The 20,552-nt window shown below is 30.5% G+C and overlaps 1 protein-coding gene across 1 annotated transcript in view; it reads left to right on the top strand.

The window, feature by feature from the left end:
- LOC107437913 (uncharacterized protein DDB_G0279979) overlaps positions 1–17,367 on the top strand; it is a 31,752-nt gene extending 14,385 nt beyond the window's left edge. The window contains exons 2-6 of the mRNA XM_016050053.3: positions 1,735–1,918; positions 5,323–5,648; positions 9,788–10,181; positions 12,113–12,240; positions 16,698–17,367. Of these exons, the coding sequence (XP_015905539.1) occupies positions 1,735–1,918; positions 5,323–5,648; positions 9,788–10,181; positions 12,113–12,240; positions 16,698–16,967 (1,302 nt within the window). The 3' untranslated portion in view covers positions 16,968–17,367. The remainder of the gene's footprint in view (positions 1–1,734; positions 1,919–5,322; positions 5,649–9,787; positions 10,182–12,112; positions 12,241–16,697) is intronic.
- The last annotated feature ends 3,185 nt before the right edge of the window (positions 17,368–20,552 follow it).

Below are 20,552 nucleotides of genomic sequence, written 5' to 3'. Positions count from 1 at the left end.
CGTTCAAGAAAAATAGTAGTGATCGTTGCATTTTGAGTTTTAATAATTAATTAGCATTATCATTAACAAGGAAGTTTATCCGAGGAGCCACTCAATAATATCCGTTCAAGAAAGATAGTAGTAATCGTTGCATTTTGAGTTTTCATTAATTAGCATTATTATTAACACGGAAGTTTATCCGAGGAGCCACTCAATTATATACGTTCAAGAAAAATAGTAGTGATCGTTGCATTTTGAGTTTTCATTATTAATTAGCATTATCATTAACACGAAAGTTTATCCGAGGAGCCACTCAATAATATACGTTCAAGAAAAATAGTAGTGACAGTTGCATTTTGTGTTTTAATTATTAATTAGCATTATTATTAACAAGGAAGATATCCGAGGAGCCACTCAATAATATACGTTCAAGAAAAATAGTAGTAATCGTTGCATTTTGTGTTTTAATTATTAATTAGCATTATTATTAACAAGGAAGATATCCGAGGAGCCACTCAATAATATACGTTCAAGAAAAATAGTAGTGATAGATGCATTTTGTGTTTTAATTATTAATTAGCATTATTATTAACAAGGAAGATATCCGAAGAGCCACTCAATAATATACGTTCAAAAAAATAGTAGTGAAAGTTGCATTTTGTGTTTTAATTATTAATTAGCATTATTATTAACAAGGAAGATATCCGAGGAGTCACTCAATAATATACGCTCAAGAAAAATAGTAGTGATCGATGCATTTTGTGTTTTAATTATTCATTAGCATTATTATTAACACGGAAGATAATCCGAGGAGCCACTCAATAATATACGTTCAAAAAAAATGGTATTGATCGTTGCATTTTGAGTTTTCATTATTAATTAGCACTATCATTAACACGAAAGTTTATCCGAGGAGCCACTCAATAATATACGTTCAAGAAAAATAGTAGTAATCGTTGGGTATGATTATATTTTTTGTTTCTATTTTCTAACCTTTTAATTTCAGTGGGGAAAATAGAATAAAAAATGGAATACCCGAATAACTTTTGATCTAATGAGTTGATTTTCACTTACTAGGATGCTATCTTTATGGTTTAAGTGTCTAGTTTTAAATAAAGTAATTTGTACCGTAGTAATTTGATATTTTAAAGCAAAAAATCAGGTACAGTAACGTAATTACTCTGAAGAAGCTTACCCTTTCCCCCCAAGAGATTCCGATTCCTAATCTATAAAATAAGAGGTTTATGGAGATAATTTTATGCAAATTATTATTAAGATTATTGAATTTTTTTATTTCTTAATTCTGGTAAGGACAAAAATGTTTATAATTGTAATGAATACTAATTTTTACTGCAGGTATTTATTTATATTTCATTTTATACATAATTTGAATATTTATTTCAATACTTTATTTTTCACCTAATTTATTAATTTATCATTAGGATTTATAAATTTTTGTTTTTAAAAACACTAACACAAAATATATTTTCGAAACTTTAATTGGATATTATTGTTTATTTTATTGTCTTTTTTGATAGTTTTTTGCAAGCTGTATTTCTTTAAATAACATTTTATAAGAATTTTTAGAACATCGACATCCTAGTCCTAGTAATAACATTTTATAATACACCTGAATCGAAAAGTGTGTAACCGTTTTACCCAAAAAAGAGTGATCGAGAATTCACTTAGTATAGGTTACAATGTTTATTAAACATTGCCTTCTTAATAAATAGTGTATTCTTTTTTCCTTTACAGGTGACAACACTCTGCTTATTAATTATTGCAATTAGTAATGTTTGTAATGGTTTGATGTTGGATAGACTTCCCAGACATATTCCACTCTCCAAAGATGGTTTTAATGAAGATGGAGTAGAAGACGATGACTTGGTAGATACATATGATACCTCCATTGAAAAGAAGAAGTTATTGCCAGAGCCAGGTAAATCAATAAGATTCATAAATAATTAACGAAGGTAACAAACTAAAGGGTTTTTCCAATAAAAACTTCGATTATATTTTTGATAAAAACTATATTTTTTTTACTTTGTTTTACTTTGAGCATTTTGACATCAAGTATAAGATAATCCACAAACTTTTCAAGATGCAGAAAAATATTGAAAATCACTCACTGAAAACAACACAGGCATTTTGTAAATTGGAATCGTCTGTTAACTAAAGTATTTTGTATAAAGTTGCTTATTTTAAGTTTTTGTTTTAAATTTGTTTTTTCAATTCCAACTTATTTCACTTGGCGAGTAAGATTACTCGACTTCTAATAAACCTATAAAATTAAAATTTGATTATCGGTTTGAGTATATCGTGTTGCGTAAATTCATAGTAGAACTAGAATGTTGGTAAATATTTTTTTGTCAAAATAATTTTTTTAATAAACTTAAAATAAATAAAATAATTTAAAAAATATATTTTATTTTTCAATTTCTTTGAGCTAGAATGGTTTTTAAAAAAGCATATTTGGCTGCGCATTAAAAGTTGTTTTAAGTCATTAACATGATTTTTATTACTTTTATCGCGCGTGCAAGACATAATAGCATCTTTTAATCTACAAAATAGCTTAAAAAAAACTAAATTATAAAAATTCCTTGCATTGTTTCACAGAGAGTTTGCATTTTAAAAATGTCTGTGCTTATGTTAAACTGATATAAAAAAATTTAGAATCTCAAGTTAAATTTTAGATAAGTTAAAGAACATTGAAAAAAAATAGTACTAAATCGATGAAGTCTGATTGAAATTAAAAATACCCTGACTTCTTAATTAAGTAGTCCAATACAAAAACACTTTACATCAGTATTCGGCAAAAGACTGCGATCGGGAACAACAGAACCAGAAAAGCATTTTAATTCAAATTTATGGGAGCAGCAATAATAATAATGATAATAATAATAATAATAAATAGTGTTAGTCGATTTTCACTACAAATGTAAATACGTAAGCAGTTAATGCAATATTTATTTCAAGAGATTTGAAATTTCAAAAATTCAATTGCTTTTAATATTATAAATGATGGAATTTTCTGTTCTCTGATAAGCTATATAATTATTAGAATAGTATAGCCCACTATATTTAATAAATTTGAATTATGAAAAAGTATTTTAAACTTAAAAAGAGTTTTTGTAAATTTCGCAATAATTCCTGAGATTCGAGCTTTTAATAATGGCTTAATATAAATTTTTTACTTTAATATATGTAGAAAGTAAATTTAAAAATGCGATGAAAATATAAAAAAAAAAATCAGGTGCCTTAATTTTTAATTTGATTTTGACTAATTAAATGGTTGATCCTGGAGTTTTAGTCTTATTTTCGTCATGCAACCTTTTCGAGAAAAATAGTGTTCATTAAAAACTTTCTCGGAAATTAATATGCAGCGTAAAATAAATCAATGATAAAGATGATGGTAAAGTTTTGAGTAAATAGGGTATAAAATTTCTTCACCGAGTTTTTCGATTACAATGTTGTTTGAAATGTGCAGAATAATATTTTTTAAACGGATTGCTAGTTGAGTATCCATTCTTTGTATGGATTAAATTCGTAAGCATGAAATGAATCAGCATTGCTTTCAATCTTGCTCAAAAATGAAAGACGCAACGATTTCTGTTACTTCCATCAAAAAACGAGTATTCAGCTTGTAGTTTATGAAATAAATCATGTGAAATTAAAATCAGTGCCTGGTCGATATGAAACGCTTCTTAGAATCAATCTTAAAAAGACTAATTCAATAATTAATAAAATTTTTATTTCATTTTTCTAAACGTTTTGAAATAATATGTGTCATTGTATTTACATTGTTTGCGTTTGTATCATTATTAATACAGTCAAATGTTACACATAAGATTTCTGTATGTGTATTTTTTACGAGATAAATAAGATTATATACGGTTTCAAATTAAATGAATTGAGTTTAAAGCCTAAGTTATGTTTTAAGAAAACACTGGTTAAAATTTTACGTCATTATAAAAAACGCTATATTTCTTTTATTTACATGAATTTTAACTCAAGGAAAAGAATTCTGAATTACTTATCACGTTTTTTGAAAAAAATAATCTTAAAAGGGATTTTTTTTTTGAAGTTTCACTATGTTGTGCCTCTTACTCCCCATTTTTTATTTCATTTTATACATGAGTCTTGACATCAGACACGTGACGTCACGAGAGTCACGTGCGGGGTGAAGATGATTTTCAGTCAGGTCAGGAATTCGAGCGCGTGGTGATAGGCTTTTTACGTCACGTGGTTATTTTTTTTTATTCTACATAGTAGGACGTTCACGAGTTCCAGAATAGTATAAATTCGAGAGACTTATTTCAGGCTAGTGACGTCAGAATACATATCTCATCAACATGTTTTCGAACATGGAGTGTTAAGAACTAGAAAATAAGTAAAATATAATAATAATAAGGAAAAAAATAGTGCGTGGAGTCCCTCCGCGGGGAAGAAGTTAAACTTCGCAACCTGCGACGTTAATTGTAGAAGAATCAGCAGTCGTAGAAGGATCACTAGTTCTATTCAACGACTCTTTTTCCTGCTCCGCTCGCTTCCGTGCTCTGTAATCACGGTAATATTGTGCATTTTTCCCTCGCGGACCTCTTCAACCAGTGCTTGTGGTTGCCTCATCGTCGCGCCCTGGAAAATGTATTTGTATTAATAATGTATGTGAATGCGTCATAATGTAATTTCAGAAGAGTAACAAACAATTGATATTCACAATAGACGTACCTTGACATAACCTTAAATCTGTCGCATTGTCCGTGGGATTGCTTTCACTCATTTTTTACAATTGTTATCCACTAAATTTGAAAATAAAAAATACTACCCTATTAAATTATATGTGTATCAAAACAAACTAAAAAAATATTTATGGAAAAACAATACTTTTATGACTTTTATTATTTTTATGCTAGTGAGAACCAAAACAATATGTAAATGAATGAGGGAAAACTGGATCCTACCACGTGATTTCCCAGCCAATGAAAATGTAGCGTTAAACGTTTAACGCAACCTTGTTGGAAGTCGCATAAGAAGTATAACTTCAAAAAAAGCATTCCCGCTATAGCCAAGTGTAAGCCAGGGATGTCAAGGAAGTTAAATTTCCACAATTTCATGACCGATGGCATGAAGTTGGCAATGTGGGCAGCAATGCACACCGGCTCCCTATACTTCCCTGACAAACTGATGCCAATCCATCTGTAGCTGGGTGAGATATAGGCCGGAACAGGGAATAGAAACTCGTTCTACAGTAAAACATAATATTATCCAAAATATTCTTAAATGTCGCCCCCATAAATAACTGCAGTAACATCATCAAAATAGCTGATTTATATTTTCTTTCAGAACAAATAGCCCCCTATTTAATGAAACCCACATGGAAAGCAATATACCCCTTTACTCAAGAAAAGAAAATGTTTCGCAAACGTGCCGCATCTGAACACAGTGGTGATGTTAAGACATCGGAAAAAGATAAAGAGGAACTGGCAAACATTCTTAAGGATGACGACGAGGACGATTCTAAGGAGGAGAAGAAAAAGAAGAGCGTCAAGAAGAACAGCACCTCGAGACACCTCAAGAAGAAGAGACAATCAGAAGATGAGCCTGATTCCAAACAAACAGACGATGAGGAACAAGAACAGGAAGAACCTAAGAAGACAGAGAATTTCCAGGTGAGAAATAGATTAAATATAGAAAGAATATAGAATAGAAATATAGAATGGATTAAATATAGAAATAATATTATGCCACATAGTAACAATTTATATAAATACGATTTTATATTTTACTCAATTCACAAGGATTTCGTAAGTGATGTATTATTTGTATAAAATCTTGAATGTTTAAACTTTGTTTGCTGTGAAAAGTGCTTAATTTTTAGACAAAATTCAAAATTGCAATTTGCTTCAAATAGCTTTAAAATATTGTGCTTGGTGGATGTCTAAACAAAACTATATAATCGATTGATTTATGACAAAGAAGAAAATTTTTAAAAGTATGGTTTATATTTTTTCTACTGACCGGGAACATCATGTTTTTTTTTATAAAAGGAGCATCGCAAAGTTTCAGTCAAAATATGACGTTACGTGCACTTACTAAGACATTAACCTTTATTTAAATTTTTACTTTCAAATTTTCAATCAATTCTACAATATTATCAAAATCGATACATTTGGCATAACTGAACATGATTTAATTCTCGGTTTTAGGCAGCAAACACTATTTATAAAATCGCCGAGGATATTTCTTGACAAATCTGAAAGCTAAAAGTTTTATCTTGACAATTAATCTAATTAAGAACCGATAGCAACATTTAAAATGCATATTAATGCAAATTCTAAAATTTTTCCTATAGAGCGAATCAATATGAAAATGGTGGAATAAGATATCTTATTAACACCTTTTTTTAAGTAACATGTAATTGATATAACGATACAAAATCATATTAGATGTTCGAATTAAAAAATAGCTTATACCAACGTGTAAATAAATTGTAGTAATTGAAACAGCTGCAAATGATACACGGTTGGACAAAATAATGGAAACACTTCGATATTCACACATTTTTGGTATTTCTTAAAAATTACACAGAGAATCAGTTTGTAAATTTAGATGTGTTTAGAACGTGTCCTTTCTCATACATATCATTGAAGTTTAAAGCTTTTTGAGGTTTGAGGGACCGTCAATAAATTACAAACGGAAAGAAATGCTTATGAACACCTTATGTCCAAATAAAATAGCAATAAATTTGTAACTTACAGCTATTATTTTGGTTACTATACGCAATAATTACGCAAATTTTCATAAACCTAGTTTTTATGTATTCATAGAGATAAGAACATTTTCATGAAAAAACGAATTTTTTGCTATAACTCTGAAAATATTTAATAAAATTAAACAAAACCTTTGCACTAATTTAAAATTAATCTGAAAATTACTGCTTTAAAATTTGAGAAATTTTTTTTAAAAACGGCTCAAAATATGAGCCAATTAAAGTAGTTTTTTTATAATGTGCATGCAAGGGAAAAATTAGAACTTTTTTTTCTATTAATTTTGCAGTGAATCATATTTGGCAACTAATGAAAAAAATCTGATTTGAATAGCTCAAAAATGTAAAGAATTTCAAGCAATTCTCTGAATCTTCTTATTCCTTTAAAAAAAAAAAAAAAAAAACTCAAAATGATAAGGGGTTATCCACAAATTTCAATTTATATTATTAAAAAATGACACAGACACTGTTAGGGATCATCCCTCATAAAAATTATCTTTTCTTTCGCAAGTTTTACTTTAATACCATCACACTTTGTTGTACGGATCATCATTAGAGGGGAATTATCATTTATTAATAAATCTTGTTTAATAGTGCAAAATAAAATTTGTGGAAACCCCTTATAATCTTGAGATCCCTCTGAAAAAGTAAGAAAACTACTATCTCCAAGTATTTTTTGAGAAATAACAAAAAATGTTTTAGTACAGAAGTGCCTCCAGTATTCTGTCCAATCACTGTATGTTTCTCAGTTAAATGTAACAGAAATACCACTTGCAGCTTATCTCATTGGATAAAAAGGATCTCGTGATCCTCTTTCTACGCTTTCTTTGGTTTGATTGTTATTAGACTGTTATAGCCTAAAATACAGAGTATTTTACAAAGCATTGCCTGAAAAAATTTTACTTCTACATTTCATCTGTATTTTAACTGCTAAGAATTAATAAAAGGCAGTTTGAATGAAATAGAAAGTTGACATAAAATAATATTTCGACATCACCAACAAATCGCAACTCTTTGCCCAAAGTGCTTCTGATTTTTTGAAATAATGAGTTACTCTCGGAATTACGTATGATTCTATAAGTATTACGATATATTTGTTACAAAAAACTTCTACCTCTAATAATTCTGAAGTAGGATGTTTACAAACGCTATTAAAAAACATCCGAAACACGTTCCTTAAAGTTAACTACTATCTTTTATTATAACGATAAGATTAATAGGGGAATTCTAAAATAGACCTAGCTTTTTTCTTTAATTTGTTTTTTCGAAGTGTTACGTTAAAAAAGTTTCCTAAAAGGTTTGAGGGAATCAGACAATTTTTCATTTTTATTATTAAATGTGATAATTTTTAAGCATCCTTCAGACAAAAAAAAATATTTTTAATTATTTTTTTCTTCCTTTGATTAATGAAATGTGTTTTACTGAACTTTACTGGCAAATTTCATATTTCAGTTGTAGGAAACCTCACGTAATTTTATATGTTGTGTTTGAGCACTTTTTTAAAACTTTTCAAAGTTATTACAATAACTTAGAAAAGTGGTGAAAACGTATGTATACAACCTTGAAATTTAAAATTAACTATTAAAATAATAAATTTATAATCATTTGTTTTTGTGGACGAAATCTACTTTTAAGAAAAAGATCAATTGTGAATGCGAAGCAAACATGGAAGTAGTTGAGTAAGCCTCTTTAATATTAAATAAATAAACAAATATAAATATAAATAAAAAATACGATTATTTTGCTATATTTTTAGCACAGGAAACATTTTCTCCACTAAAAAGTCTGACTCAATTTTAATCTTTTTTTTTTAAATTTATTTGATTTCTGAAGAATTTTAAAAGAGAACATTATTTAAAAATTTGGCACTTCTTACTAATTGTAATTTTACGATAGTTATTTTAATTTTTGTTTAAAAGTTATATTACATTCAGAAATTCAGAGCAAATAATTCTCGTTTAGTATCGTGCAATATAGTAATTATAATGTTAAGACAAAGTTTTATTCATCATTACGTAAGTGCCGATATTGTTAGAAAAAGTATTCAATAGGAATGCATTGAGAAATAGAAATTTTCAATATGCGTATAATATCAAAACTATGAAACAATTCAACAAACGAGAAAAGAAACAAAAACATTTTTATGTAAATTGTTACAACATCACATGGTTTTAAGATTCAAACTGGCCTCGAAAGCCTTTTAACAAGTAGGTGGTGATCTATACAGTTAGAAAGTTCTCTGAAAAAAATTGGTTAAATAACAGTTTATTTAATTGGTATAAATTTTAATTAATTGTTATTTTACCATATTCAATCAAAACAAAAGTAACCGAAGAAAAAAATTATACAAACCTTTAAAGATAAAAAAAAAATAATTTATTGACGGATTTCACTTAATACTTTGAAAGAACCAGAATTTTATCTGCGTCAACTAGTCCCACAGCCAATGAAAATCGAGAACAAGTTTTTCAAAATCTGGAAGCTGAGCCATGTAATAAGGATTAAGAATTGATATATAGATTTTTGTTAATGGACGCCTTATAACATTATAAGTAAGTCATAATCTGCAGCTCCTTATGTTTTCACTAAGAAGTGTGCGATCAAATCCTTATAAAGCCACTTAGTTCCTTGCTGCCAAGTACATACATTAGCCGAGAAGGTTTATCTGTCACGAATGTTGTGAATGGTTCGGTGGTGAAACCAATACTTACTCCATTCCTTCAACACACGAAGAGTTTTCAGTGTCCGGCACTTCTCAATCGCTGATTCTGGACTAATTAAATACAAAACTATCATTCACGCATTTATCTATTCATTCACGCATCACAGAACTGCTAAGACAAAATAGTTTCACTAAATAATCTAATTAAGTCACATTTCACGGTTTACTAGACACAACACAACTCAACCACTACTCCAATGCACATTTACCTAACGAAAAACCTAACCTAGCATAAATGTTGTAAAATGTTTGCAACTGTCATAATCATTTAAAATATACTCCTAAAAGAAGATTTAAAAAAAAGTACCTTTCATTCTCAGGAATGGCTTCGAAAAGAATACTACAGAAACATGGCCAAGTCTTTTGCAACTATGCGACGCAAGCGAGATGGATCAGGTGGCTATCCAATGGCATTGCCTGTTCGACGACAAAAGAAAAGTATCCAACCTTCTACCAGCATTAATGATATCACCGACAACCTTCGCAATATTGAGGATCAGCTTTTTCAGGATGCCCTTCAAGTGATGAGGGATTCTGGGGATGAGTACGAGGATGATGTCCAGCGCCAGAATCGCATCAGTAATGATCTTAATCTCGCTTATGATTTAGAAACGATGAGAAATGCTTTCTTTCGGCTAAGGGACACTTTAAGCAACATGGAAAATGAAGAGGTTGGAGAGGAAGAGGATATGTATCATATGACTAGAAAGAGAAGTGAGTATTTAATTTGTATTTGTTTTGAAATATTATCTTTGTAAGATTTTTCATAACTGCAAACCTGCTCTTTTTATGAATAGTTTACATAAGTGCTAAAAAATAATTTCTTTTCTTTACAATTTTGCAATTATTAATATACGAGGCGCATCCAGAAAGTAAGTTTCCTTAATTTATATATTAAAAAAAAGAACTCACACTTTCAGAATCATATTTATTGGCAACAAGTACACCAATGTTTAAGCTATTTTTCAACATAACCACCACCAAAATTGAGACACTTGCCGTATCGTGGGATCAACTTTTGTATCCCTCTGTCATAGAACTGTACCGTCTGTGAATGGAACCAGCGTGTGACAGACGTCTTCCGTTACTGCGAAACACTGCGGAAATTGTGACTTGCCATTCAAAACAAGAATCGTGGAATGTTTACTGCAGGTGTTGCGCTCCTCCATGACAATGCTTGTCCACATACGGCATGACGCACAACAGCTGTTTTGACGGAATTTGGCTGGGAGTTATTTGATCATCCACCATACAGCCCTGGTATTGCTCCCAGTGATTTTCCCATTTTCTTGCACCTGAAGAAATTCCTGCCCTCCAGTAAGAGTTTTGGCAACGACGAAGAACTGAAGAGGTCTGTCACACGTTGGTTTCATTCACAGGTGGCAGAGTTCTATGACAGAGGGATACAATAGTTGATCCCACGATACGGCAAGTGTCTCAATTCTGGTGGTGGTTATGTTGAAAAATAGCTTAAACATTGGTGTACTTGTTGCCAATAAATATGTTCCTGAAAGTGCGAGTTCGTTTTTTTTTAATAAATTAGGAAAACTTACTTTCCGGATGCGCCTCGTAGGAAATCGAGAAGAATCACTATTTGTCATGATAGGAAATTTGCAAAATCATCTATATTTTTTCAACTATTTTCTTAAGAAAAACTTTTTTTATAGAAAAAAGATGTATTTCCTAGCATAAACATGGAATATGAAGCATTAAAACAATCAGAATTTGTTTATGTGACGCTTTAATAATAAAATTTACAACTTATGTTTTTAATGTCAACTCTTACACGATTATTAAAAACTTAGAATAATTAGAGATTTTAAAAAGGAAACTAGAAAGTTACCGCATGCATAATAATCTGTAGTTTTATGTTCAAAGTTATTTTACGAATATTTTTACTATCACACACATCAACTCTTTTAAATTAAGATAATCAGATATATTTATTAATTCTTCTTGCAACTGCGAGATAAATTGGAATACGTTTTGGTTTACATCTGCAAAGTAAACTTTTAGTTCCGCATTTTGTTTTGGAACAGAAGTTTTTAAATTCTTGGCAATCAGAAGCACTTTTTGTACGTAAAACCCTAATTACTTTTTTCAATCTTTCTAGAAACTTTCTCGAGATTGGTTTCATTAGAGTAAAAAGCTCACCGGAAACAATTTCTATGTTTGTCTAATATATATATATATATATATATATATATATACGTTTTATATATACAGTAGAGAACCAATTATCCNTATATATATATATATCCAAGCACTTTTTATTGGAGGAATTATCTAGGGAAGATGTTTTAAGAACCCTAACCAGGGGGGGGAGGTTGAGAAAAATTAAGACTTTTGGATAGTTCTCCTCATTAAAAGGTGAGAAATAAAGGAAAAGCTTTTAAAATAATTATCAACAAGAAATACTATTTTTTTAATCTAAAAATAAGTTTTTTTTTAACTTAAAAGAAAATAATAAAGATGAAAATATAAGGGAATTGAGTCTGAATTAAAGATAAAGAAAGAGATTTTAAACTTTGAATTAATGTTAAAAGACTTATAAAATATTTTTTTTGAGAATTTTTTCCCTAATTGCCGATATCCTAAGGTAAAATTGAAAATTTAGATGTGTAAGTGCTCCTATTGTGTTACAGGTGGTGAATGCCCACCATTGGATCAGCTAACTAGCGACTGTTCAGCACTCAGTGATATAATGCCTGAAGGTCCTTTAAAACGTCTTCTTCGTCGAGCATGCAATTGGCATGAAGTGTGCTACACATGTGTGAGTAAAAATGATTTGTTTGGAAGTTATAGTTTAAAAAATTTAGATTTAAACTTTGGTTGCTCCATTTTTCTTTAAAAAAAATCTATTATAAATTTTTAATTATGGAGAATATGTTAAAAAATCAGCAATTTTTTTAAAAACTGAAACAACATAAAATATTTGTTTTTAAATCTGTATTTTGTCATAAGTAATATGATTTTTATAATATTTTAGCTATTAATATTCATTTTATTTTATTTATTCATAACTTTAAAGAATTCTTCAATACACAATGTGAATTTGTTGTTCGTTTTTCCCCTAGTTGACAAAATCAGACATGGCTAAAGTTTTAATCGTGCCAATGGAAAGTATTTAAACAGTTTGAAAAAGTTAAGAAAATATTATTAATATAATATTTCAGCAAACTTAACTGATTAAAAAATTAAAGTCATGAAGAGTATAGTACAATTTATTTACTTCCTACATTATTAAATAAATAATATTGATCTTCATTTCTTTGTTTTTTTCTCTTGCTGCTGACATTAGTTTCAATTTTTTTTTAAAGAATTTCGCCAGTTCAACCCCGAAATCGGAGAATTTGTTCCGTATTAAATATTTATCTTTAAAATGTATGAAAAATTCCTGGTTTAGTTGTTAAAATTTGGATTTAAACATTGAACATCAAATTTTTTTCACAATATTTATAAAAATATACCAACTAGAATATTTGTTTTTGTTTCAATCCCATTTCTTAACATTTTAAAATTCATATTTTGTATAAGTACCTAGTTCTTTTAAAACCTGATATCCTGGTAAACTCCACTTTCTTTTTTCAATTTTTGCAACTGTCTACGTTTAAATAAGTATTCTAAGTAATAATAAATTGTACTTATCCGATAAAAATAAATGCTTCCCAACTTTCAAAATTGGGTAAAAAGGAAAAGTAATAAAGTTTTACTCAGTATTTTAAGTATGGATTAATATATTGAAATATTTATAAAGATTTAAGTTAGTATTCACCTAATTAGCAAAAAGCACTTATTAAATTCTCAGTGACAAATCAGCAATCTCTCCAACAATCTAGATGTATTTTTCTCGTCAAACTAACAAAAAGAACCTACGTAATAAAGTTCTCAGTTTTGCATCGTTTCAAACAAGCTAGAAAAAAATTTACTCATCAAATTAACAAAGAGCCGGCATATTTAAATTCCCATTTATATGTCCTTCCAAACAAGTGAGAGTATTTTTTATTCATGAAACTAACAATGAGCCCCCCATGTACATATATTCTTAATGGCGTGTTTTTCAACAATTTAGAGAAACTTCTTCTCATTAAACTAACAAAAAGCACCTACGTTGCTAAATTGTCAATGTTGCATCTCTCCAAATAGTCTAAAAAAACTTTTACTCATAAAAGTAACAAAAAGCTTCCACGTAGTTAAATTCCTATTGATATGCCATTCCAAACAATTGAGATAATTTTTTATTTGTCAAGCTAACAATAAGCACCTACGTAGTTAAATTCTCAGTGATGTTTCATTCCAAACAATAACAATCTATAAATCTTTCATTCATCAAATTAACGAAAATAACTCACATAAATTAAATCTCACTGATGTCTCATTCCAAACAATCTAGATAAACTTTCTGGAAACATTCCAGACAATGTTTTTACTAAGATTTGATAAAGTTTCTATCTGGGTCCCACTGAGTGTAAGTCAAATATTCCCATAGCTCTCCTTTCGAAGTGAAACTACTTAAATTGTTTTCCCCAGCCGAAGGGTATGAAAATTCTTTAATGGAAAGTCCATTCCCCATATGGTATGGAAGCCATTGAGGCATCACAGAACGATTCGGTTGCCGAAGTAACAGGTCTCAGACGTTGCATTGTTACCATTTCTTCGCTATTTAACGAAGCATTAGGACCGAGATAGGCAAAAGTGAAATGCTTCCGGTCTCTTAACGGTGTTACCATGGTAACTGGTCAACTTTCATTCGTTTTCCATCCATTCACTCTCTTCAAGTAGTTTTATGATGGATATTATATTCCTGGAAGAAATAAGGGAGATATTATTCTTCCGAAATGAGCAGTTCGGTTGATGATGGACCGCTGATATTAAAACTTCGGCTGTTTTTATTTTTCTTACTGAGTTAAAATCTGATAAAAATTCTTCGGGTGGATGTTAATAACTGTTAAAATGAGGAGTGAATATTAATAAAAATGGCTGATAAAGTAGAGCTATTAGGAAATGATTAGTTTGGAAGATGGTAATAAATTTGATCAATATAGATTTACCTAGGTTTAGGTTAAAAATAAATATATTATTTTTTTGATAAAGGTTTTCTGCTGTAAGAAAATTAAGAATTTCTCAAAATCAAAAAAACATGTTTTGCAATTAAATGTTTATTCTTTCTGACCGAAAAATTTCGAAATGACCGAAAGATTCTTTCACCGAAAAAGATTTTGAAACAATTTTATTAATTTTAAAAATAATTTTGTTCTTGATTATATTATATATTGCCCACTTCGCAATGTTTGTAAGTTATTTTTGCATCTGTCTGTGAACATTTTTCTATGTAGGCATCTCTTTTGTTATCAAATGAGATTCCGTTAAAAAAGTACTGATATTGGAACCGTAGTATTCGATCTAAAACTGATTTGGTTTTAGTACAAAATTCCTATTTAGAAGAAAGAGTGGGGGAACATTTTAGGATAATTCTTACTAAACTTTTTTTAAGAAAAAAAAAGAAGAGAAATAAAGTGGACTCTGTAAATTAAGGACATCAGTTTCGAGTGACTTTGAATTCAGTTTCACACTCAATTTAATTCGAAATTTCCTAATTCTGTTTCTTGAAGCCTCAACACGACTATTCAGATGACTCTTGTCTCGGAAAATATGATTTTCAAAGTGATTTAAGCATTTTCTGAGAAAAAGAAAATGATAGCATATTTTCCTGTCAGTGGAAAGCCTGCAGCTGCAATGACCGGTTTTCTGTTTTATGATCTTTGATCTTTTGTACTCAATTACTTATTTGAAAATCAAAATAGTTCAGATTTGATCTTGGATTTACCTAATGAATTGGAGTTATGAAAAATGCGCCGTCAGGAGACATTTTAATTTAGTTCAACTTGTAAAAACATTAGTGAGGTTCCCTAGTAGTCTTTCTGCTTCAATTTAAGTCCAAGTTCTAGAACATGACTTCGCACTTAAGTGATTTTAAAGAATATTGATCAGGGGAGTGTCATGGGTGACAATCTGACTTAATAACACTCTCTTCTTTTTCGCTGTTTGAAATTTCAGACAAAAAATTGTCCTTTTTAGGAGACTAGATATTAATTAAGCGATTGTAATCGACTGTTTAAGGGTAAATTCAATATCTGAGTTTCAAATGTGTTAAAAGTGAGAAAGTCATCTTTAAAGCAGTGTGGTTTCCCAAAACAATTGCAACAAAGAGGCAATTTAAAAACGTAATTTCAAAAAATATTTAATGTAAAATTAAATCTGTCCCGTGACTGCGTTGAGTACGCGAAACTATGATTCATTTTGAGCGTAAAACACAATTAAAATTAAATTTTATTTAGATTGCAAAGAATTTGACTCGTTCAAGATTGAACGAATTTTTCCGAAAGTTTGTACGATAATATGGTTTAATATGGCATTATATATGTACCCATGTATTGGTAGATATGCACCGAAGAGCCATTACACTATGACCATCCTGCTAATAACATGTAGGACCACCTTTAGCCCTCAAAACTATTAGCACCCGCCGTGGCATTGATTCCACAAGATGCTGATAGGTAGTCCGAGGTATCAGGCACCAAGCGCTCACCAACTGGTCCTTCAATTCCCTCACATTGCGAGGGGGTAGCGTGGCAGCACGAATTTGGTTTTCCAAGTAGGATTACAAATGCTCTATTGGATTAAGGTCAGGTGAATTTGGGGCCAAGACATGACTTGAAAATCACTGGAATGTTCCTCGAACCAATCCATGACGATTCGACCCTTATGACATGGTGCATTATCCTGTTGGTAAACACCTTCCCCAGCAGGAAAAGCTGTTGCCATGAGTGGGTGAACCTGGTCTGCAGCTATGTCCAAGTAGCTTACAGACGTCAGGGATTGTTCTATGAGGATTATGGGTCCTAATATGCCCCATGAAAACATTGTTCTTGGACGAGAAACCATGAAAACCTGGGCGAGCCCATTGTTATAGATGGAGTATGGTCATAATGTAATGGCTCTTCAGTGTATAATACCATATTGAACCATATTATTGTATTTCTTAACCTTGAGTACACGATACTGTGGTTCACTTTGAATGTAAATTAAGATTCAATTTAACACATTCTCGAGGTTGCGGTGAATTCTCGCCGTTTAACGTTGAACGAATTTTGTATCAGAAAAAGAACGAAAAGTGTATCAGAGTAAGTAAATTGTAAATTTTCCTTTTATTTTGTATTCTTGTTTCAGGGCAAGGCCTACGGGTTGACATCAGAAAGCTGTGACGGTAGTTTCATTGAACAGACACAAACCATCTGTCGAGGAGATGCACCATGTGAAAGTACGGCCAGCTTGTTGGTGGTACCTCTGAGGCAGAGGCGAGTATTTTACAAGCGCAGCAATCCAGAAATCTGCGTTGAAGAACCATGCGTAGAAGCATACTTGAAAGAAGGTCTTGCTGCCATGGAGCAAGGACTTTATTCCATTCGAAACAACCTCAACACCATCAGGCATGCTTGAGCATGAAAGCCGATGAAGATTTATTTCATTTTTTATTTGTTTTCATCGATGTAGTTTCGCGGTGACAAAAAGGGTATATTTTTTTTCTTTCTTCTGTTCATCGATTGATGTTTGGGTGGGAGACGTGTGTCGCCGCGTTGGCCATGTTACGAGTCAATTTCAGTTCTTGGTGAACATGTTTACCTTGTCTTTCAAATCTCGGCTTTGGTGTAACGTACATTCGTTATTTTATTTCGTGTGATAGAGCTTTCTTAGATACGCTTCTCAGACAAGATAGTGAGATGACTAGCTTTTTCTTAGAAGCGTTATTTGGGAGAGTAATAATGACATGTTAAATGTTCATGTATTGTTCCATAAGTTTAATCAATGTTGTATTTATCAATAAACATTTTGAAACATTTACGATATTCCTGATTTTTTTTCTCTTCTCTATGATTTCATTCTTGGGGCGTTTGTTTTGAAAGTCAGTTGAATTCACGTTTTTTAAAAGTATTTATTTATTTATTGTCATCTCTGCTCTGTCAATTATGTCATGACTCATGCCTTCTAGTCGGTATTTTGCCTTGAGAAAAAATACACATTGCGTTTTTATTTCTTCGTTCTTACCATTTCGCTGAAACTGATCCTTTTTAAAAATATTTTTTAATAATTATTTGAAAAATTAAATAAAATGCATAAAAATGTATTATTTTTCCTTTTAAAGAAGGAACATTTTTTTCAAATAACAAAAGTAATTTAAGCTTTTTTTTCTGGTGTGCGGCTCAAACGTAAAGTTAAACAAGTACCATTTAAAAGAAAAATCAAATTTTATGAGCTCAATTGGAAATTAAAATTCTTTTCCTTATAAAATTTTGCGCAAATATAAACTTCAGTTCAATAATATCAGTAAAAAAAGGAGAAAAAAAATTATCGATATTCTAGCACATTAGTGAGTTTTTTCTTAAAATTAAAAAAACGAGTTGAGCTGGTTTCACAATCAACTTACTATATAGCAAACAAGTGAAAATGCACATAAACACATTTCATATATCATATTTGAATCTACTTGAATGACAGTATTGAGGCCGCATGATGCTTAGAGTTATTGTATTCATAATTTTAAAAGCATGTAGCAAAATTTCCTGTTAAATATTATAAAAATGTTTTAATCGTAAAAATTTGTGTTTAAAATGTGTAATCTTAAATTCGAACTGAATAAAACATTAACTTGGATAAAAATTTATGTATTCTTATCTCAAAATAAGAGCAAATTTAAATTATCTAAAAAAATTTTTTAAGATATCCTTTACGTGCAATACTACTAAATTTATACAATATGAAAAGAATTAGAAAATATTGCTTTAAAAATACATTATTAAATTAAAAGAAATTTAATCAAGAAAACATGCGAAATTAATTTACCAAAAGGGTGAATCTAAGAAATTAAATATAATAATTAATATAATAATAAGAAATATAATAATTAATATAATAATAATTAATATATAATTAAATATAATAATAAGAAATTAAATAAATAAGCGATACCAAATTTTGACGAAGAATATAATTTAAAAATTAATATTAAAAACCATGATTCTATAGTTGATTCACAGTTCTTAATTATTTTCTATGGTGGTTTATATGGTTCAATAAAGTTTTTGACTGCGAAACTAATTTTAAAAGCATTGTATCATATTGCTGCTGGATGTTAAATTTTGATTTAGACTCGTAATTTGTCTCTAGAGGCAGATTAATAATTGAAATTGTATATTTTAAGGAAGAGCAGGGTTGGATAAGTCTCAAAAGAAGAAATACCCAGTTGTATCGGTTGCCAAAATTAAGCCATCCATTGACTTTAATAATAGTATGGTGATTTTTTGCTGTCCTCTGTAACTTCTCCCATAGCCACGTAATTTCAAGCACAATCCAAAAGACAAGGGAACTCCTGAATCAATTAGAGTGAAAAAGTAGCCTTCGTGGAGGACTTTTTCATAGAACTTACCCTCATTTGCGTTGCACGGAGAGGAAAAGCACGGAAAACTCCCATGGTTTGCTTGAAGGCAAAGGAACTTTAACTCATGATCCGTCTACCAGTGATGATGTTTTACGTCATTTCTGTGGTCAGTGCAAGCTGGAAGCGAAATTCGTATCGACCAACTATCGCTGGGAATTCGAATCCAGTTCAACTCATTAGAAAGTGAACTTTCTATCCCCTGAGCCACTGCGGCTACAATATGTTAGTTTCAAATGATGCTATAAATTTTTATAATATACCTTTAAAGTATAATTTATACTCTTATAGTATACTCTGGACCGGGATAGCCTGGTTGGTAGGGCATTGGACCCATGTCCAAGACTTCGTGGATTCGATCCCCCCCGGCCGAAGACTCTCCGTGTAGTAAATGGTGACTGATGTACGTTAAATCTGTCGAGTCGCAAAGTCCTCCATGTTCCCATAATAAATCAATACTTCTGGGGGTACTGATACAGGAGTTTCCTTGTCTTTTGGAATGGTTCGAAATTACAGTTCTACGGAGTTGAATATTAGTAGCCATAACCCCGAAATTGGGTCGGCTGTTCAACGACGGATATATATATACATATATAGTACGACCTTAAAGTATAATTTGACACGGCTAAGCTTAATATACACCTGGATTTGTTTAGAAAGAGAGTCCAAACAGTTTTGATGAACGTTGTACCCAGTTTCAAACCACTCGTTGAAAAGTTGATAGCGTATATCCACCATTATGCAGAAATGATGGTTTCGACAATTTACCCACTGTGTCACACATTTTCTACGATGTTCGATTTTAAAGATTTCGCAGGCGAATTAAAGCATATTAAGGTAAGTGAGTGTTTATAAAACCTATTCTGCCACGCAATAGAAGAATTGGTAAAAAAATCTGAACTGAGATTTTTATATAATTGGCATTTTTGTATGATATACTAGATATTACAAACAATTTAGTTCCAATCATAAATTTTGTTTTTATTAGTCTTAATTCTATTTTAGCGTTCATAGCATTGAAAGAAATTATTAATTGAAAGAAATTATTAATTGAAAGGAAATAGTTGTCAGGCCATTTTCCGCGATATTTATCATGAAGCGCTAACGTTGTTTTTTTCAATTGCAAGACAGTATTTTTCCAGAAAAGGATTTTTTAAAATTTTATTTTATAATTCGCGCTGAACAGCCGAACTAATTCTGAGTTTACGACTATCAATGTTCAACTGTGTAGTCTTATAAATTTGAACCAAACCCACAAGGAAAGGGAACTTCTGGATCAAGCAATAGGACAAACTAGCCTTCGTGGAGGACTTTTTGATGAAACGAATCGACATTTGCGTTACATAGGAAGAGAAACTTACGAAAATATCCTATGGTTAGCCCGAGGACTAGAGCAACATACCACCTTGATCGAAAAGTTCCCGGAATTTATTCAGAAAATTAAAAATACAAGTTTATTCATCTAAATCTATATTGTCCCCTTCAAAGTAATCCCCATCGACTACAACACACTCGTGCCAGCGCTTGATCCAATCCTCGAAACATTTTTTATGTTCAGTTTTCGGTATGTCCATCAGTGCTGCCTACGATTT

The sequence above is a fragment of the Parasteatoda tepidariorum genome, chromosome 2 (assembly GCF_043381705.1).
Source record: "Parasteatoda tepidariorum isolate YZ-2023 chromosome 2, CAS_Ptep_4.0, whole genome shotgun sequence".
Lineage (NCBI taxonomy): Eukaryota > Metazoa > Arthropoda > Arachnida > Araneae > Theridiidae > Parasteatoda > Parasteatoda tepidariorum.
This window is presented reverse-complemented; position numbering and strand designations above follow the sequence as displayed.